Raw genomic sequence first — 21,416 nt, forward strand, 5'->3', positions numbered from 1 at the left:
AAGGCAGAACAACACCCATTTAAACACAAACCCTGGACCCTATTACAAAAAACAAAATGGAACTGAAACATTATGTTTCAGCACAGAAAAATTCAAGACAAAAAGCAGCCTTCTAGTTTCTGTATATTCAGGAGAATTTTGATTACTATACTGTTTATTTCAAAGGTCATGCATCACAGAATGATGACAATTCAGCAGTTAAGCATAAATATATGGGCTTTTGACTGAAATCAGAAGAATGGGGAAAGAATAAAAAATATGATCACTTTCTTTCTGACAAAATACTGAGTTCTTACTGCCCTTGTTGTGTTACTGATTTCCCTTAAAATTGTGGTTTTCCTTCTTTTTCAGCAAGCTGGCTTAGCACCCACAGAAAGCTATGCAAGATTTTGTCAAATCTATGCTGAGATTTTAACTCCAAAATTAGCATTCCAAGACAATCAACAATTTTTTCAAAGACTGTACCTAACACAATACAGGCAGACTATAATTGTCTACCACAAATGTAGCAACTATAAATTAATTAAGTATGGTATTAGATCAAATTAAATTAAATTATGAGTCAAGTGGAAAATAACTTTCAGATTTTCAGGCATACACACTGCAAGATGCTTCATTTTCCTCCTGGAAGAATTTCATTCTCTATTGTTGTAAAATTAGTTAAGCCAACGACATTTATGGGATAAAGAGCATGTGATTATTTTCCTGAGTCCAAATGCAAAAACCCTATTTAACTGCTAGAAGAAAAAATAAGTGCGTAGGAAAGCAGTGATGCAACCCAAGTTTCTATTCCCTTTGCCTTCAGCAGGATAAATGGCTAAACAGACAAGGTTTGAATCAGTCTGGAGTAAACAGCCCGGCAAGGGTGGAGCAGGAGAAGGGAGAGAAAAAACAGAACATGCCATCACAAGATAATGACAGATTATCTTCTTCCTCATACATATTCTATTGTAGTTCATGTGCTACCATGATGGGCTCTGCAAGGTGCCAGCTGCCTTCTAGTTGTGAGGGAAGACACGCTTTGCAGAGTGCAAAAAGTGAAAGAAATATTAACACATGCTTTAAACGCTGGAGGGATGGTAGGAAAGGGTAAGATATTGCTGCTTCTTTTGCCAATTCAGAGTATCAAGGGAAAGAGATATAGTTTGTCATTTGCTTAAACCATGAGCCTAAATTTGGCAAGAAAACTGACAGCTCTGCTTTGGAATACAGACCAAAATATACCATCAGCACAACTACTCTGCCCTTTAAAACACAAATCTAATGTCTTTTATTATCATCTTGTAAAAAACCCCTACTTTTTTACAATATGATAATAAAACTGCTAACAAAAATATCTACTGGTGTCAGGAGATATTTCCATCTTCTCTTCCACTTCCCAGCTTCACCTACTGACTATGATCCAGATGATGATCCAGAGTCATCCAGTCCAACAGAAAGCATTTCTAATTGAGGATCTCAGAGCTGCTAGATACCTGCTTCCCCAGGTATTGTTTTCATCTATCTTAATGCTACCTGACCTTCTTTCTCTTCCCTGTTTGACTACACTCTATTTAAATATTAAACTTGTTATTTCTGAAGTCCCTAACGATCCATCTCCAGTATCAGGAGCTCAATTCTCATCAGGACTTGATCCTCTACAATTCCAAATGCCAACTCTTAAAGCATCTTTATGCTACTTCCACAAGCTAGAGAGGATTAGAAAATATTTTTTGTAAATATCTCACAATGCATAGAAAGCAGATTTTGCTTTTGAAAGAGACAAAAAAACCCCACAACAAAAACCCAACACAACCAACCAAATAAAAACCCAAACTAAAATCCACACACCCCTGTTTTGAAGCAGATGAGAATTTCAATGGGGATGAGGGGAAGCAGGGAGGAACAGATAAAGCCAAATGTAATTTCTTAGAAGACTTAAAAAAGCTTCATTCCTATATGAAAAAAAACCCTCTTGAGGCAGGAGTACTTAGCTACACTCAAACAAAAGTCACATACTCTGTGCTTCAGATTCACTGAAGACAAAGACAGATCTCAAGCCTGAAAATTTGAGCCAGAAGAGAAATCTCAAGACAGTAAATAACAAACCCAATGCCTGTTAATTCTCTTCTTCTGTATCACTGAAGCACATACGAAAGTGACAAGATGAAATAAATACATTTATCATGAAATAATGACATCCGCTGCTGGGATTTTGTAATTAAAAACTCAAAACAGCTAAAAAAAATCAACACGATGACTAGCAAAGGCAAATAGAATTATTTATAAAGCTTAGTTCTGCTTCTGAAAATACATAAAAAGACAAAATGACATGTATGCCATTTCTTTTACTTCATTGGCATACACAAAAATAAATCTGGAAAAGAAACTTATTGGTCTTCATAAAAATAAAACCAGAAAAATAAATTTATTAGAAAAATAAAATAAGGAAACAAAGGGCTAGGAAGAGAAGCTGTGGCTACAGGCATATTCTGAACATATAAAAAATGTGAAAGCATACAAACAAGAAATCTCTAGTGCAACAAGATCAGAATTCTTTACAAAAATTCCTGTCAGACTTCCCTCTGCACAGGCAGAAACATGGCACTTTCCCCTACTTCATAACATATATTAAACTGTTTGATATCAGAATAGCTCTTGATAGAGGATTCAAGCTGTGCTCTCACGTTAGAGTTTAAAAAGGAAACAAAAACCCCCACAGCAAATAGTATTTTGTCTGTTACCTATCTCAGATTAGAAGTCCTTCCAGAATTGGCATGTGCTGCCTCTGGAGTCCTGTGGCAGGGAATTTCAAGGCTCCATCCAGTTCCCAGCAGATTACCAGCACAATCAGCAGGGTCAAAAGCCTTTATTAACAATTCTGTCGGGACTAGAGATTGTTACACAGGCTCTGCTAGGCAGAGAAGGATCTTACACTAATCTGCAATGTGTGCATTTTACCAGTCTTCCTTTGCCCAGCTGACAAAGAAGAATCATTCAAGATTAAACTCAGAGGCAAATGACCCATTTTAAAAGAAATACCTTGTTGCACATATCGCCATAAAATACCATCTGACCTTGAAATGCCTGGTAATTATGTCAGAGGGGTGTATGGGGACACTGAGCGCTGAGCACAAGCAATGCAGGTGACACAGGAGACTGGGGACAGTGCTGGAGACAAGGGGCAGGATCTGCCTGCACTCTGCCAGCACCAACAGGCCTTGGAAACATGCACCTGGATAAAGGCAGGGCTCATGGGCTCATGCAAGGAAAAGCTTTTCAAGAGACCAAGAGCATAGGCTGGGGATCCAGCTGTGAAACTGCCAACCACAGGGACCTTCAAAACAAGGCCCTGGGAAATCTCCTCTAACTTTGAGGCTGGCCCTTCCTGGAGAAGGAAGCTGAACTAGATGACCACCCTATTTTTTCCTAGAATTGTGAGCAGGACCACAGCTTTGGAAATCATTTTGACATCTTGAAATTTGTAAATATTGTACTATGAAGAGAATAAATACAGCTAATGAGCAAGTTCAAGACACAAAGAAAAGAACAAAAAAGAAATAATACCACATTAGCCCAAATCTGTAACTTAAATTTAACCACTAGGTTAAATTCAAAAAAGTAATCAACATATCTTCAGGTTATTTTTAATAAATGATCAAGGAATGAAAGTCCTGCAGATGCTCTTTCTAGAGAAGAAAGAGAAATTTAAAAAATCTAAGAGCTTATTCAAAGTTTTAAAACAAATGCAGGATAATTATTGCTCCCAGTTGTGGTTTAACCCCAGTTCCAGCTAAGTTGCCCAGCTGCTTCTCTTTACCCCACTCTCCCTTGGCATGGGAGGATAGGGAGGAGAGCTGGAAAAAGGTAGATCCTGCAGGCTGAGATAAAAACAGTTTAATACCTGAAATAAAGTAAAACATTATAACAATAATAACAATGAAAGGGAAAAAGAGAGACAGTCCATTCCCCAGCAGCTCTCAGCCCCTCCCAGGCAGCTCCCCCAGCCCATGCTGGGCACAGCAGCCATGGTTTGCAGTGTCCCTGGGGCCAGCTCAGCTCAGCTGTCCTGGCCATGCTCCCTCACAGCTCCTCCTGCACCTCCTGGCTGGCACAAGCACAGAGAAGTCCTTGACTTAGAGAGAGCAGCACTGAGCAACCACTGAAACACCAGAGTGTTATCAACAGTGCACTCACTCTGAATCCAAAACACAGCCCTGCACCAGCTAGCGGCAAGAAAATTCACCCTATTCCAGACAAAACCAGAACACTCCCCACTGTGAGACAGAAATGCAACTTAACTTTCCATTTCAACAGACCATTTTAAAGGAAAGGTATGTTCTAAAGTTAATTAATGCATAACACTACTGAATTTACCTTTTAAAGTTGCTTTATAAGAAAACTTCCCTGCTCAAATAGGCATGAATTACTCCTTGGAAGACAGTATGAATTTGTTCTTTGGAAAAAATTGCTTGTGTTAACATGAAAAATCTACGTTTTCTTTAAAAACAAATTGGTTTTTTTGTAAAGTTTCCATGCTTCCACAGAGATGAATACAATCCTTTACACAACTATTGAGTTTTTCCAGTTTATACCAAAACAATTTCAGATTTATGAATGCTTGACTTAAGAATGTCTAAAAGCTTAGAAGTCTTTGTCAACAAGGTCTCCATGTTGTTTGTTTGTTTTGCTTTTTTTTAATTCCTGAGGACAATAAAACAAGTTAAAATATTTTGCCATGGGCTTTCTAATTAAATGATGCCATCACTTTTGGGAGCCACAAGGCCACATTAAGCCTCAATCTAGAAAACTTCCTCTCTACAGGTTACTGACAGCAATGCACAAAGATACTAAGAAGAAAAAACTATTTGTAGAAGACTGAGATATAACACAGAATTATTTAATGAAAATTCTAATACCTTTAACCACCTCCTAGTGCAAACCAGTAGATGAATGTCTGCCAAATCTTAATGGACTTGCTGGTGTTCTGCAGGTCAGCAAATGCGTGCTTTTGCCAGGAAGTGGCCGTGTCAAGTTACCTCATTCAGACTCCCACTTGCCAATGAGGATTCTGGTGCCATATTTACAATCTGGGCACAAGACAGCAGAGTTTGCACAGAAGTCAAGAGTCCAAGAATTGAAAACAGGTCAGAGAAGACAGAATTATATTATTTAACTGCTGTTGAATTTTTTTTAGTGGACTCAATAGAAGAGGGAAACATTTCCATTTACTATTTTATTTTGGAGACACCATCAAGAAACAAGACTTTTAATCAGGAAGTGGAAAACAAAATGAGAGAGTAGAGATTACAAAATAATTTTTATTTTTTGGTTTGTTGAATTAATCTGCCACTTCCATTGCTCTTGGCTAGCAGGCTGTAGGTGTACTTCTGTCTAGAGACAAGTATCTGAAAGGCCACCACTCAATTGATGGCACACTCAGCCTCAGTATAACCATTCTTAGCTTTGTCCACCTTGCTAAGATGAACTCAAGAGATTCTTGAATTTAGCATCACAGAGGTACTATGAATAAACAGATCTTACCCTCCTGCCTCTAGATGCTACAAAAATAGACCATTATCCACTGCTTCAACAGCTGTTCTGCACTTAAAACGGATTCCTCATTCAAAAAAGGAAACAAACAAAAATAAATAAACAAAAAACCCTCAAACTCAAACAATTAAAAAAACAAAACCCAAACAAAATCCTAAAGAATCCCCCAAAACCCAAACACAAACCAACCCCAAAACATTCAGGGAAAAAACATGCATAGCTCTACTTTCATAGCCTAACCAGCCTTCAGTGGTTCTTTGGACACTGCAAATCACAAAAGAAATGCTCTATTAATTGTCACAGTAAGTGGCTATCCCATCCAATATTCTGCCTTCAGCTGCACAGCAGGAAGTGCTCCTCACAGAACCTACAGAATGTGTCTGGTACTGGCATTTCTTATTAAAATGGGAAGATTAGCATCTAATTTACTAAAACCTGTGTATTGATTCAGGTTTTAATAAACAAAATAATTACTTAGAATTAACCCTGCCAATAAGGGGATCAATTTTCATTATCATAAATGCCTTCAGAACTTATTTTTGGGAGAGGCAAGTTATGAAAAATGTAAAGATAATACTATAATTATAATCCTATCTCACCCAGCTAGCACCTTGCTGATTATTACAGACAAGTCATGATTTAAATATCCTATGGAGTAGGGAAAAAGCTGTTTCAGAAAATTAGATAAACATTTCTTGAACTTATTAGTGACTTCATTAAGCCAAAGAAAACTTTTTGCCAGCCATAAGTAGATAGATGTGAATGAACACATGTTCTTAGGTGTTTGGCTTGCAGGTTCTCTTAGTGTAAGATTGCTTTTAACTGAATCAAAAAAAATAGCTAGAACTATACAAATCTTACATTTGGCAAATAGATTTCAAATATTACATTTCAATTCTGTAGCAGAAATGTTTATTATTACCACCTGATGCAGTAATAATGTATTGTCCAATTGCACAAAATAAAAAGGAAGGGGGAGGAGGAAGAACTCGCTCTACTTTTCTTATGAAGTCTTGAGAATTTTTCACCTCTATTTTCATTTTCCAGAATGATCAGCAAAAACAATCATTCTGCTCTTTAGCAGAGCAAGTATTAAAAGTTCCTAATTTCAGGACTGGAATTATATCCAGTTGTGTTAACTGTAGAATTGAAATTACTTAACATCTTATTGAAAAAGTGACACATTCCTGATCAATAGCATACAAATACTCTTCAAGTTTGAATGAGAGCCACCTTCAAATATGGAGTCACTCAAGTAACACAACAGATGACCCTAAATCATAGGGTGAAGGGGAAAATTTTAAACTATATCTTCAGTAGTAACTGCAATGGCGGTCAGAAAATATAAAGAGAAACCAGGTATGGGGAGAAGAAATACATTTCATCTCATCACCTGAAATCAGTGAGTGTTTGGCTACAGTCTTTCTGTCAGGTCTGTTACATTCTGCAGACAAGCACTCGGAGTGGTAAAGGCAAACAGGCTCAAAGGCATGAGCTCATTGAAAAAACAGATTCCAAACACCAAAGGAGGTCCACTGTCAACTGCCAATCCTGCAACTGTCCCCTTACTGATCACCTTCCTCTACACTTGTACATGCACAGGCTACAACTTCAGAGGACTCTGTCAAACACAACAGATCTGGAAGTTCATATAATTTTATGTATTTACTTCAAAAAAAGTGATCTACAGTTAAACTACATTACAAATGTGTTCTACAGAAAGGAGTGATACAACCACCTTCCAACTAAAACATCTCAGTAGATGATTTGTCTAATCCACTGATTTTAGTAGGACTGACTGAAGCATCAATTTGTCAGCAACCACTTTAGAGAGGTAATGAAATCTAAATAAAAAAATTCTCACAAGAATCTCAAACATTTGTTTTTGAACTCCAAACCCTTCTACAAGGTTTTGCTACCACCAGAATGAATACATGTGAAGAAATTACTTCTGCTAGAAAAAGATTAAAATGTGTTCTGGCCTGCAACATCCAACAGATGAGAGTATTTAGCTACAACTTGCTTCTGTCAGATACACAGCGTTCATTTCCTCCCTTCATGGCTCTACTGGCAATATGGGCAAAGAGCAGTAAGTGGCCACATACCAGTTCTGAGAACATTAATCATCAGGAGAAAGCTATTTTTAAGTTTCTTGGGTAATATTTACTTGCAGATGATGCAATTGTAATCTACTGCTTCAAACACCTATAAAGGATACATTTAATGTGAAATTTAAGGTTAAAAGGTACACAGACTATCTTATTTTGACTTTGGAAAACACAAAAATGTTTAGGACAATTGCTCAGACTTTTGCAGCTTTTATTTTGCTTTTAGTTTATTCCTGTCAAAAAAAAAATCTCATGCTAGCCCGTTAAAAGTATTACTGAAACAGAATAATATATTGTATGGATAGTAAAGCAGCAAAAGCTTTAACTTGATTCAAAACTGCTCCCATATTTTTCTGAAAATCAGACACAGATATACTCTTAACTTTGTAACTAAAAATTGGATGAAAAGCTGTTTGACAAATCATTTTCCAAGAGTACTGAGATGTCCCCCACCAAATGGGAAGAACATGTACTTCCAGGTTCAAGAGCTCACATCTTTCTTCACACTAGACAAGGTTGTAGAGAAGTGATTCCAAGCTACAGAAGGATTGAAGGCACTTTGGAGGAGAAAATTATAATTCAAGATAATTTTGATAAGTGGAAGGAGTGGTTTGAAAATAGGATGCAGTTATGTAAGTATAGCTGCAAAGCAGGAACCTACAACAGTACAATTATAAGATGGGAACAACTGAGTAGGCAGCAGCTCTGCAGAGAAAGATAGAGAGCTACAGCGAATCACAGACTGCATGAGTCAACAATTCGAGGCTGAGGCAGAAATGGCAAACATCGTATTTTAGTGAATAAATCAGAGTATTATAGGTTGGAAACATGAAATCATTTTTCAAATTTACCTTGTATTGGTAATAGTTTAACTGGACCAACAGATCTAGATTTAAGTACAGAGCTCATGTAAACCAATCACAGGAGAAAATTATACAAAAAAACAGCCAAGCAAAAAAAAAAAAAAAAACCCAAACCCCTAATAAACACAGAGAGCAAAAAAGTTTGAGCTACCAAAAAGAAAAAAAGTCTGTTTTGTCTAAACAATATAACAGGACATTGCTTTTATTATATGAAAGGTGTTATAAGGTGCCCACCATTCTCAAAAGCACCAGGAAGAGGGCAAGTAATGGCTTAACAACAGAGCAAAAGACATCAAGATTCTGCCCAAACATCTAAAAATAAATAAGGCCCAAACTGACTAAAAGACATACCGTTGAAAGTCTATAATTAGAGATTTTCAAAAAACAGGCTAAACAAACATCTGTCAGGAATGATGTATATTTAGCTCAGCCTGTCTTTAGGAGCATGGATGAATAACAAATTTTTCAGGCACATTTTCTATTACTATAGCAGACTGAGAAGGCAAAAACTTCACATTCCAAAATAGTGAAACACATTTCTGGTCCTTTAGAAATAAAAAGAGCACAGACTACCACAACATCAAGACATTTTTCAACTTATTCCTATGAAGTAAGTCCCATAATACTTTTAAGTTGAAGGTTCTAGTGTCTATACAGTGCACCCAGTTCTTTGGGAAGAAATTTTTCTATACTGAAAAAGTTAACTGCCAGCATTGGGAGACAAGGCTGAAATAAAGTATTTGCTGATTTAATTTCTAAAGTCAAGCATTCCACCTTTAATATTTCACACTTGTTAATTTTCCCCCTTTCAGTTACTGCAGGTTGTGTCACTTAAACAATTTGATTATTACAAAGCATTTAATCTGACATGTCCTAACACTGATATAAAATCCTACACACCCTCAACACTTAAATATTAATTCCTTCTTCAATGAGTATTTCTTAAACAATTCTTCATACAAGATGCCTTCAACATGACTGTTAATACATTCTTACTCTCCTATGACACCTGACTAATAGGGCAACTTCTCTGACCTGCCTGTGTTGTGGGCCAAACTCTACACTTGCAGTTTAACCAAGCACAATAGCAAGAGACAATTTTTCTGTCAGTTTTTGGACCCAGGTATCAATGAAACACCAGAAGTCATTACTAATGCTAATGAATAGTACCTATTCTAAGTACTTTTCAAAGCAAATCCACAACACATAGTCAAGCTGTATCCACAACTCTGATTGTATTGAAATATGGTTTTAAGACTGTGAAAGCCATCCACTGAAAGATGTACCCCTTTGATACATAAATATTTTGATTTCTTTAATGGATACATTATTGTAACAACCTATGCTTTCCTTAATGAAACTGAACTGCATTACTTTGTTTCATACACGGTAGCGAAAACTCCTTCACCTTCCCCTGCAGGCTTAGGGAACTTCAATACTTCAAACATAAAAAAAGAAATAAAATGTGGCACCCATAAACACTCTAATCATCCTTTGTATTTCCTGTGTACAAATGTATATAGCAATAGTTAGAAGACATGACTGAGGCTGTGATTTATTCCCAAGGACTAAAATAATTTAACAAACCCAAACTTCCTTCCTTCTTGGAAAAGGTGAAGGTCAGTTCTTCTGTTTCACTCCAAGTATAAAGGAAGCATTTGTACTGCAGACATCCAAGTCCTGTCTTTCCCTACTTCAGCCAAACTTTTCTTTCACCTTTCTAGTTACATTAACCTAGTGGAAGAACTGGGACCAGAAACACTACAAATGTATGTGCTTACCTCTCTTCCTAGTGTTACATTACTGCAGTGATTAGAGAGCAGATGGAGCAATTATTCCCTCTAATCATGTTTTATTTGAGCATCTCAGAACAACCCCAGTCATGAAAGGAAAGAGTAAAGGAATTTGTTTTGGATCACACTTTCTACAAAAAGTAGCAGAAAAGTACCCTGCAAGTGGCTTTACACATCCAATAGAAACTCAACCAGTATGAACCAAGACATTTCAACCATGGGTTGAGAATCTGTCAAACTCCAGTAGAAAAAAAGTTTTCAGGTTAGAAGGCTGGGTTATATAATTGCACAAACATTACACACTCAGAATCCTATGACTAGACCCTATGGAACCAAGATACCTAAAAACATAATCATGTCTGAAAATGTTCAGTTAGGTACTTCCAAGAATTTTCTCTACTGTTTCACCTCTCATACCTGCATAGCTAATAAAGCCATACATCAAAATATTACTGGTCCGTATTTCACAAAGAAAAGCAAGTAGAGTTTATCGACGAATCTTTATATGGAAACAATATTTTGATATTTTCTTTCTTTTTGAAGTGATGCACTCACTGAAATTTCACTAGATTCAAGCACTTTAAAAGTGGCTTTTTGGAAGCATTGCATCAAATATTATGAGTTCCCAGAAGCATGTCCCATAAAGACATGCTAAATACATGCTAACCCTGGCTGAATACATAATAGCACCCTGGCCCTAAATGTAAAAGGTGCAATACTCCATAAGGAGGAACCTTTTCCTGTTATTTTATAAAAAACAGGGGCAAAAGTAATGATTGTTGATATCTACCTCACCTTTCAAAAAAACCCATTATTTTTAATCAACAGAAAATTAAATTATTACAATACTACAGCTATAGGAAAGCTAAAAACCATAAACAATCCCACCTCCCCCCAAAAACTAAAAAAAACCCCAACAAACAAACAAAAAAAGCAACCTAAAAAAATATTCCAAAACAAACAAAACCCAAACAAAAACCCCCAGCTTGGTAAATTTTCAAAATGCTTCCCTCAGAAGACCTCTGCAAGTCTGGTATTCCTCAAGGCCCAATAATATTTCAGGCACAGAATAACAGGTCTGGTATTCCTCAAGGTCCAAGGTTTTCAACGGCAGAGCACTGATGCCTTTTGGAGGCATTACAAATCGATTCCATTTACACTTACAGACAAGGAGAGCCTTCTGTATTGTGCAGGCCAAAACCTGGCACTAAATGCTCTTTTCCCTGAAACCCTTCTTATTGCTGAGCCACTCAAATGGCTACAGGCTACTGTCACACATGTCAGAACCCATTTCCATTGCTAGCCCCCAATTCTGCTCCTAAGCAATACCAGGAAAAATTTCAAGATGACAGACAAACGTGGATTGCTGGGGTTTTTTCACATTGTAGAAGTGTGACCAGAGTAATAAATAAAATACCATTTCCAGAGATCGATTCACTCAAGCAAAACAATATGAGTGCCAATACGCAAAATTTACTTGCTGATGGAAACAGTGGGACTACTCCAAAAAGACTAAGTGAAATTAAGGAAAAACAAAAGGAAAACAAAAAACCTCACAAGGGGTAAGAGATCTTAAGGACAAGGGTACAGACCAAAAGCATTTCCCACACATCTCCCCCCCCTCTCAGTTCCTCAGGGAATGGCTCGCACGTCCTCAGTAGCGAAGCAACCAAGCAGGAACCAGCATCAAAGAAAGGGAAGAAGGAGACGCCACCTACCTGTCCCAAAGGCTTTGGCCACCAGCCAGGCCAGATTACAGGCGATTTTCGCTCGGGAGAAATCATAATGGTCAAAGGGTTTGATGGCAGGAACAATGAAAGTCTTCCTCATCTCCTTGGCGTCTGCGGCATCCCCCATCTTCTCACAGGACCCCCGGCAATTGGGAACTTACATGGTTGTTTCGCGGTCCTCCTCCTCCTCCCACGCCCGAGAGAGCCGGCTGTAAATACGCCGACAGCAGCTGAGAACAGTGCCGGACCCAGCTGTCCGTAAAGGGCTAACACCGCCTCCCGCCTTTCTCTGCACAGGAATGTAGCCGAGTCCGAGTGTCCTCTTCTTCCTCCTCCTCCTCCTCCTCCCCTCCTCGCTCTTTGTCTCAGTTCACTCACACCGCCGTCCCTCCGCCTCCGAAAAAATGCCCCCGGCGGCCCCGGCCCCGCGTTCCCTGGGGAGACCCCGCGGCCAGGGCTGGGCGCCCCAGGCGGCCGCCAGTCCCCCGGCCCGGGGCGGGAGCCGCCGGCAGGGCCCCGCAGCCGCCGCAGGCCGGGACGCGGCCCTTCCCAGCGCCGGGATGTCAAAACGCCGGGGTCCGGCCCCAAAACGCCGCACGGCCCCGCACCGCCCGCCCCAGCGGCGGGCTCTGCGGGCCGGGAGTAGAGCCGGCTCCCCAACGCTGCCCGGCGGCCCCGGCGCCCCCCCGGCCGGCCCCCCGCTGCCCGCGCCGCTCGGCGACGCCGCTGCGGCTCTCCACCCGCGGCTGCCGCACTGGATGGGCGAAGGCGGCTGCGCATGTGCCGCCAGCGCCTCCCCGCCCGGGCGGGGCGGGAGCCCGAGGGGCAGCGCCGGGGCGGGCCTGGGCCGCCCCCTCCCCGCGGGGGCTGCGGGCGCTGCGTCAGGCGGGGTCGCTCGAGGTGGGTCCGGCCTGGAGTGGGGCGGCCTCGGGAGCGCGGACAGGCCCAGCCCAGCCTTAGCCCGGCGGCAGCGGGAGGAGGAGAGGGGGAGCTTTTCCCGCGGTCAGGGGGCGCCGGCGGCGCTGGGAAAGGCTGGGAAAGGGCGGTGTCCCTCGGCCGCGGGCCCAGCCGCGGGCCCCGCCCCGGCGTCGCCGCTCTCCACAGCGTGGCCGGACGGGCCCGCTGCGGTGTCGTCGGGGAAGGTCGGGATCAGCCCCGCGTGTCTCGTCTGTAAGGGGGGCTGAGGAGCTGCCCGGATTCAGGGGAGTCCCGCCGGCCGGGGTCGCGGTGACTGGAGCACGGAGCGCTGCCGAGGAGGCGGGCTGAACATCCCCCGCCCCGTGCATTTGTCACTCCAATTTTAAATCGGGTCTATACATAACTTTGAGAATACTCGGGTAAAAAAATGACAAAGCCTTAAAATGGTTCTGGGCCTGGTCACGTAATCGCTGTAATAGCAGCAAGAGTAGCGATTTGCACTAGAGACCATCTCCTGCCTTACTCACAAATACCTGGGCTGTTTTGGGGTGCTCGCAGAATCCCTGTAAAGTGGGCTGCGTGGAGGGAGCATTAGTCACGGGAGGACGCAGTGACTGCGTGATTAATGACTCAAACAGAACTGGGTGGGTTGGCGGCTTCCGAGTGCGGGGCTGAGGGTGCGGCCGTGCTGTGAGGGGAGCCCGGCGGAGGCTGTGCCTGCCTCGGCACGGGCACTGTGTCATCGGTGACCCGCGGCGTCACAGGGTGGGAATTGCCACGTCTGGGCAGCAAATAGTTATTGTAGCCTATTGCGGATATATTGTTATTATATGTATGTATATATGTGTATATCTACATTTTTATATGTATATAAAAACCATATAAATGGTTTGGAGTAATGTCCAAGTCTGCCCTTCTTCCTCTAAAGAATAATTAGACAAAGTCTAAGCATGACGTTGTAAGATTTCAAATAATATTCTGGCCTGACTGTTATTTCTTTGTGTTTCGAGTGGACTGTGAATTGATCTGCGCAGATTTTTCCATTGCTGTGTGTCTGTGTGTGCTTCTAGCACTTCAGCTGCTCAGGGAGACAAACACCACGATTATGAGGCAAGAGTACTTCACAGTTTTACTGACATGTAGCCATATTAATTAGTAATGAGTAAATGAAGGGGTTGTGGAGGTCAACATTTGAAGAAATTGTTGCTGAGTATTCCCCATACACTCTCTGGGATGGGATTCCCAAATTGTCATGCATACCACTCATAAGTGGTGCATACCTAGCTACAAAACTAAGAGCTGCTGTGGGCAGTACTCAGCAGAACAGGGGGGAGGAGGAAAGTTGAGAAATCCTTGCTTTAGCAGGCTAAGGACTGAAATTCCCAGATCCTCTGCAGCAGACATAGTAATCATAATACCAAATTAACATACAGGTGCACTTGGAGGATGTTCTCTATTAAGAAAGACTATATGCTTAGTTTTCAACAATTAATATTTGCATTAATTTTTTTGTGTATACTTTGGAAATAAGTTAGATTAGACACTTCACATTCTTTTAACTATTTTTTACACTGCCAATAGAATTTTTTAAATTTTTCCTGCATATTTAATAAGAAACACCTGAAATTCTTAAGCTTTAAAACCTCAAATTATTAGAGCTAAGAAGGAAAAAAGGAACTATGTTCCAGATCCCAATTCATTTGTTTCTTGTATGACTGAGAAAATACCTCAAAATTAGATCAGCCTATAGGAAAACATGTTTAGAAAAACTGTAGGGTCATTATTTAGCTATAATGGAGTTTTTTGTGGGTGCAGCACTGTGCTGAATGAAACCTGTTCAGAGTCACCAAACAAAATCTAAATCTTATGGTAGCTGCAATGAAAGTGGGATTTCACTTGCTTAGTGCTCTTAAAAGAGAATGCATGGATATAAAATCTAATATAAGTAAGTGCAAAAGAAGACATTACCACCGGTTGCTGGAGTGCCTGTGCCAGTTCTTCTACCTTTGCAAACATGCCAAAATGCCATCTTGCTTATTGCATTGTCAAAGATATCAACAGCCAATATGGAAAATGGTTAAAATCTGCTCTAATTCCTCAGAGTAAATAAACAGGAAAACTGAATGAGGAGTCATTCCTTTCTGCTCTGATCCTGTTTATACATCTTGAAATATTTGAAATAGTGATACTTTCCTGTATGCAATCTTTCTGCTGCACAGTGTTCTACACTTTAGCGTTAATTCTGAGCAGAAAGGCAAAGTATTAAAACAAGCATCTCACAGATTTTTTTTTTTTACCTTCTTTCTCCCTTCCTTTTGCCTCCCTCTACCCCAAATTAGAATCCCATTTGGCTAGTTTTATCCTGTGATTACATCATAAGCCTGATTGTTCACTGTCATGTGTCTGGCCATTTTCACAGTGGGTGTACCAAGCCTGTAGTGAGCATCAGGCAACAGGAACCAATAAGACCATGAAGCTGTGAATAATGGTGTGGATGGCAGTTGTTCTAATAGTTCTAACCTTGGGAGATAGTGGAACGAGTCCTGACTAACAATTTCATACATTTTTTCCACTTGTTTTAAGATTCACTTAGCTTCTGAAGAGGCTATGTGTAGAACAGAGCCTGTAGACTAATTTCAGGCCAGCACTAGAGTACAGTGTTCAATCTGGAGTAACATTCACGCATAGTTTCTTCCTTTACAACACTTGATGATAAAGGCAAAGAAAAATGTTTTAAGTTAGAAATACCATGGCTGTTTTTGCAGATGCACTGTCTGTAGCCAGACTGGGTGCTAGTGAACAGCCAGCTTATCTGGCTACCTATGGAGGACAGCAAAAACATTCTTCCTTCAGTTTAGCTGGTTGTATTAGGGCAAAGCCACAAACACAGCAGTTCACAGTAACTATTCTGCTGAGTAATGCCTCACTTTTGAGGTTGGGAACAGACTTGGAATAACACTGTGGGCATATTATCTTTAATTGCTGTTATCAAATGTGCCTAATTAAGATGATCCCATCTGTTTTCCTGAGCTTAGAGGATATCAGTCATGATAAAGTGGTTTGGCTGAGGGGAGGGGTGCACCCTGTGGCCTGTAACCTCTGCAGTGAGGCTGCATGCATGACTTGATGGGGTGCTGTCAGCGTACAAACCAAGAACCAGGCATGTCCCTGTGGGATCCCTGAGGAATGTGCTTGTTGACTTTAGCAGGTTTGGTGTTACATACATGAGGTTAAACAGGTAATCTAGAAATCCTTGTCTGAGATTATTACAGCCTAAGATGATTTATGAAATGGAATTATTGATATTCCTCTTAAACCATGATATTTTATTAAATATATTTCTTTATAGGTAGTGGTAATACTGTAAGAGTTAAGAAATTTTATTTTTGAATAGCAATCCAGTGGCTATAAGCAGCCTAGGAGACTCCTGGAGTGTGTAGAGACATTTTCCTGGTCCAGGCATTACAGAAGAGAAGGATTATGGGAGCTGGTGTTTACCAATGCAGATGAGCTCATTAGAGGGGCCAAGACTGGTGAAAGCCTGGACTGCAGTGACCGCTCCCTGGTGGAGTTTGTGAGGATTGTGAGCCTGGCAAGGAGCTAAGTCAGGACCCCAAACTTTGAAAGAACAGACTTCCAGTTGTTTAGGAGTTGATGAATAAGATTCCCTGGAAAACTGTCCTTAGGGACAAAGAAGCTGACCAGAGCTGGCAGCTCTTAAAAACACTTTTGTTAAAACTAGGTGATCTTTAAGGTCCCATCCAACCCAGGCTATTCTGTGATAATTAATTGAATGATTACCTGAATGATTGAAGTGCTTTGCCATTATTACTAAGATGCATATATGTAGTTTCTGCAAGCTAGGAGTTTTCTCAGAGCATATTTTGGAAGGGAATGTGCTCTTCCTGTTTCAGGATGATACAAAAGTACAAGAACAGTTACATGATTACTGTCTTTCAAATTCTTCTATTAATTTGTGATCAGAAAGTGCTGAGGGAAGAAAACAGTTTACCAACTTATACATTCTAGTAGTCATGAGCCAAAGGGAAAATGAAGGTTTGTATGACATTTTACTTGAATCATCTGTGATTTTTGATACAATTAAAACTAAAAGAAGAAAAATTGGAGTAATAGCTACTTTAGCACATTTCTGCTACTGAAATCTGCACAACCAAAAAGCTGCTCAATGAAAATCAAGTGTGGTACCTAACAGTCACTTCTCTTAATACTTGGACACTACTGGTTTCATTTCCTCAACCTGACTTTGACCTAATGTAGCTCTGCAAAGTGGGGGGGAGGGAAATCTACATCTTCCCCCCACCAGTTCCACTGGATCGCCAACCAGACCACAGATCTGTGGCAAAACCTCTAATCTCCCTCAACACTCAGGGCTGCTTGGTTTCTTTTGTCTTTTTCTCTGGTTACTTTGGTGTCTTCTTTTCTGAGAATTTAAAATTGCTTCTGATTTTTACAATCTAATTTCCAGATTTCCACTGGCTTCTTTTGTGTTCTTCCCATCTGGTGGAATTGCTCTTGTTCTAGGGGGTTTTAGATGAGCTGTCTTCCCACATATGCTGTGCAATACTCCCTAATTCCAGGGCTTTCTTCTTCTTGACATTCCACCATTGCCAGGTTATCTGTGAAGAAAAAAAAATACCCTGCTATAACTTGTATTTTTTACTATAAACTTTAAAACATATGGAAAAGATCCTACCCTCTTCATTAAGTGAAAGATCTGCACTATATCTTTATGACCCTGGCGTGTTTTCTATGGAAAATTCTGAGGGTGATTTTTAAGGAATATAATCTTTAAATGGCTTGGCTGCACTGTAAAATAGATGTATGGTGGGAAACTTGCATTCAGAAAAATACTTTGTACAAAAATAAAGCACCATGTTATTATTGTTGTTAGGTAATGCTTTATTTGCATCCCAGTTTAGAGGAAAAAGGACATGACTAGTTTTCAAACTGTACATTCAGGTAAAAGAAGTTTAAATCAGTTAGTAACACTTTTTCACTAAGTCTGAATGAGAGTGAATACAAAATTGTGCACTTCTTCGTGCTGTGACTGGCTTTTTTTGTGCTGCTTCTACATGTGAAGAAAGATCTGAACATTCATAAAAGCTCATTTGTTTTGAGCATATACATAATTTATTAGAAGAACATGAATAGACTTCAGTTTCCCATGTTTTGGCCCTGCTTCCAGTTTTCACTGAAGCTCATGTGTGTCTGAATGAGAGCAGCAGTAAAGAGACTGCTATGTTTGAACAGTAAATTTCTGGTATCATTTCATTGCACTGAAATTCTTTTTTTTCCCAAAGAGATGGTAAAGAAGATGAATGAGGAAGGGAAAGCAAGGGAGTAGCATGGAAGACTATCCAGTGAAGTTGGTTTGCGTTTTGTTTTTTTTTAATGTCTTTGAGACATCATAATCCAAATTTTCTCTGATACTCTTAGGGAGTTTCCATTTCTCTTAAATTACTGAGAAATTGCACATTATTGCGGATTTTTTTGTTACTTTAGGGAGCAGCTGTACATGGCTGGTAACTGTTTAAAATCAGCCATGGAAAGTGTATATCAAAGATTATTATTGTAACCATTTATGCATGCTTAGTAAGGTCATCACAACCTGAGTGTATAGAACTCTGTTAAATTTAATTCTCTTTTGGCATGACTTAATTTGTTTAAAATACTTTCTGAGAAGCTTTACAGGGTGCTTGCCTTATGATTCATTTGAAAACATGTTCAAGGTAGAAAAATGTATGGGATATTTAAGACATGTACAGAACAATTTCATTTAAATACTCCCCAATTTTAATATATATGAGAAACATGGAAAGAACAACAATTATTTTAATACTAGCCTTAAACCAAATGTGTGTGTGTACATATATATTTAGCAATAAAATCTTGGCTCCAACAAAGATTTTTTTTAAGTTCAGGTTAATCCTATGTTGCTCCCATTTGAAATCACTGGTGCTACAGACATGATTAAATACAAGTGTATATATAATTGGTTTTCTGGATTAAAGGTGTCATGCAGTTTATTTGTAATTGAAGAAAAAAAACTTGGTGGTCTTTTTCTTGTGGAAAGTTTCAAAAGAGAAATGAAGTACATAAATTTGCACATCTCTCCAGTTATTCTGTCCTCCTGTGGTATTCTTGCTCTACAATACACATGGCTCCATTGAAGCCTGGAGAGTTATCTCTGCTATCTCACCTGGGCAGGGAACAGTCTCTGTTCCACTTGGTGGCACAAAGAAGAGAAATGTCCATCATTTTCACGGGTGTTGGAAACTCTTGATCACCAGTTTAGCTGAATGTGGATGAAGGAAGGAGGCCCTGGCCTTGCTGCTCAGGGTGTGTGTGAGCCCCAGGTGTGATGGTCACTGCCCTGGAAGCAGCCTGAGACAGACCAAGTACCCCTGGGACCCCCAGTTCAGCACAGTCAGGAAGTCCCCCCTAATCCAGGGTTTGTTCTGACAGCCACAGTTAGTTCTTATGGATGATAATTTACTAAAGGAGTGGAGAATCACCCTGGGGGAGAGGATGCTAGCAGGCACTGTGTTAAATCAAGGGGGTCATTCCATGAAACAACAAAAGTAACACCTGGAGATTTTATACAAGGAGGGAAACTTGCTGGAATTTATACCTATTACCTTTGATCTGGCAAGTCTCTGTGTCAAATTCTTTCTTCCTTTTTTATTTGTTCCTAACAGAAATGAAGCAATTGCCAGATTGTGGAATGTAGGGCAACAGAACAGATTTCACTGCAATGTGCCAGTGTGTGATACAGATCCAGCTTGTTCAGATGAGTATTTTGCCATGCATTGGGTAACTGTTGAAATGGGGTATTTGAAAGTCTCTGTTGCAGTTGGTAGTCTTCACTTTCAGAAGTGGGAAAAGCAGTAAGCCATGGTCACCAAAGTGTTGGGGAAGCAAAAACAGTCTCGGTAAGAAAGCGTGTTCAAGGTAGAGGGCATGTAGCTGTGCTTCTCTTTTACCACCAATGTCTTAATGGTATAATTAGGAATAAAATCTTACTTTTTTGGGTAAAGAGATGAACTGGAGATGGAATAGTTCAGTAGAAACAGAAAAAAAGCCCAAACCACATGCTATTTATCTTGTAGCACATCATAGGATTTCTAGTCAAAGATACCATGGTGCAAATGCTGAACAAACTGATGTACCATTTTAGTTCAGAGTGAGAATAATACAGGTGTTAGATATTGTAAGACTAAGCAAAGGGTAACAAAAAAAGGCTTTGATTACTACATTGCTCTGATTTTGTTATCTAAGAGGGCCCAGTCCCACAGAAATTTCCTCACTGCTGCTAGAAAACAGGTTCCTTGTGTATCAACAGAAGGTTAGGAGCCATCTGAATGGAGATGGTGTGTCTGGGTTCTGCTGGCTCTTTAATCATTAAAGGATGACATGTCATGCTTCCCAGGGCTAACACCCTCTTGTAACCACTGACTCCCTTTGTGGCTCCTTGCAGAGCAGACAGTGTCAGTTAAGACAGAAGCCTTTTGGCAACCTTGCCTTTTTGCTCCAAGTTCCAGTTCATGCAAACTCTCCAAGAATGGTAATGTCTTTATACACCCAGCATGTTAGCTGAATTGCAAATAATCTCAAAGCAACTGTGGTTTCATAGACTTCTGTAGTTTTGATTTGTCTTGAACTGTAGGGTAGGTAGAGATATTTTGGGGGATAATGTGATCTAGGGGAGAAAAAACCAAGTTAGGAAAAATGGCAGAAATTTTTTTAAGCTATTCTGTCTCTTGTTTTTTTTTCTGGCCCTGTTCTTTCTAGTGTTTCCTTTGAAATGACCTCACCATATATATTAAGAAAGGTTTATAATATATTGATATTGATAATATTTATATGTTTTCATTACCTCCTTTTAGTTTTGAATTGCTGGGAGGTTTATTCCTCATAGGTGTAAGCCGAAGCCATCAATTCCTTTCCAGTCTCAGGCAACTCAGTATTGTAGCCTTCTTGTTTCTTGACACCTGGCTATTACCTGATAGAAAACTTCCTTAGCTCGGACTGAAATCTGTTTTGTGCCTGAAATCTAATTTCTGTATATCTTGCTAGTTGCCACAGGAAAGAATGTTGCTTTGGCCAGGAACTCTACAAAATGACCTGGTTGTGATGGGTCTAGAGGCAAAAATCAAATGGGTACACTGAAATTGGACTTTTGTGTGGCTCAAAACTTTGAATCATTTGTTCAAAAACAAAACAAAGACAACCTGACATAATTTTACATTGAAATTCTGGGCTAAATGTTAAATAGCCAGTTTTTTTCACAACCTGGCATTATAGCCAGGTCAGCTGAGTTGTATTAAGAATTAGCACAGATTTATTCCACTGAATTGTTTGGCAGATAAAATAAAGAGTGTTTCATGTGTATTTCACACAGTCTTCCTTAAAAAGAAAATACACTTCAGTGAAATCTTGACCATACAGCAC

General features: G+C 40.0%; 1 protein-coding gene across 4 annotated transcripts in view; it reads right to left on the reverse strand.

Annotated features, from left to right (window-relative positions):
- CAMSAP2 (calmodulin regulated spectrin associated protein family member 2) overlaps window positions 1-12,456 on the reverse strand; it is a 79,800-nt gene extending 67,344 nt beyond the window's left edge. The window contains exon 1 of one of the 4 annotated variants that reach the window (XM_030953942.1): window positions 12,015-12,456. In XM_030953942.1, coding sequence (XP_030809802.1) covers window positions 12,015-12,153 — 139 coding nt within the window. In that variant the 5' untranslated portion in view covers window positions 12,154-12,456. The remainder of the gene's footprint in view (window positions 1-12,014) is intronic. The other 3 variants (XM_030953944.1, XM_030953945.1, XM_030953943.1) reach the window with 3 other exon arrangements.
- Window positions 12,457-21,416: the final 8,960 nt, after the last annotated feature.

The sequence above is a fragment of the Camarhynchus parvulus genome, chromosome 8, assembly GCF_901933205.1.
Source record: "Camarhynchus parvulus chromosome 8, STF_HiC, whole genome shotgun sequence".
NCBI classification, from domain to species: Eukaryota; Metazoa; Chordata; class Aves; order Passeriformes; family Thraupidae; genus Camarhynchus; species Camarhynchus parvulus.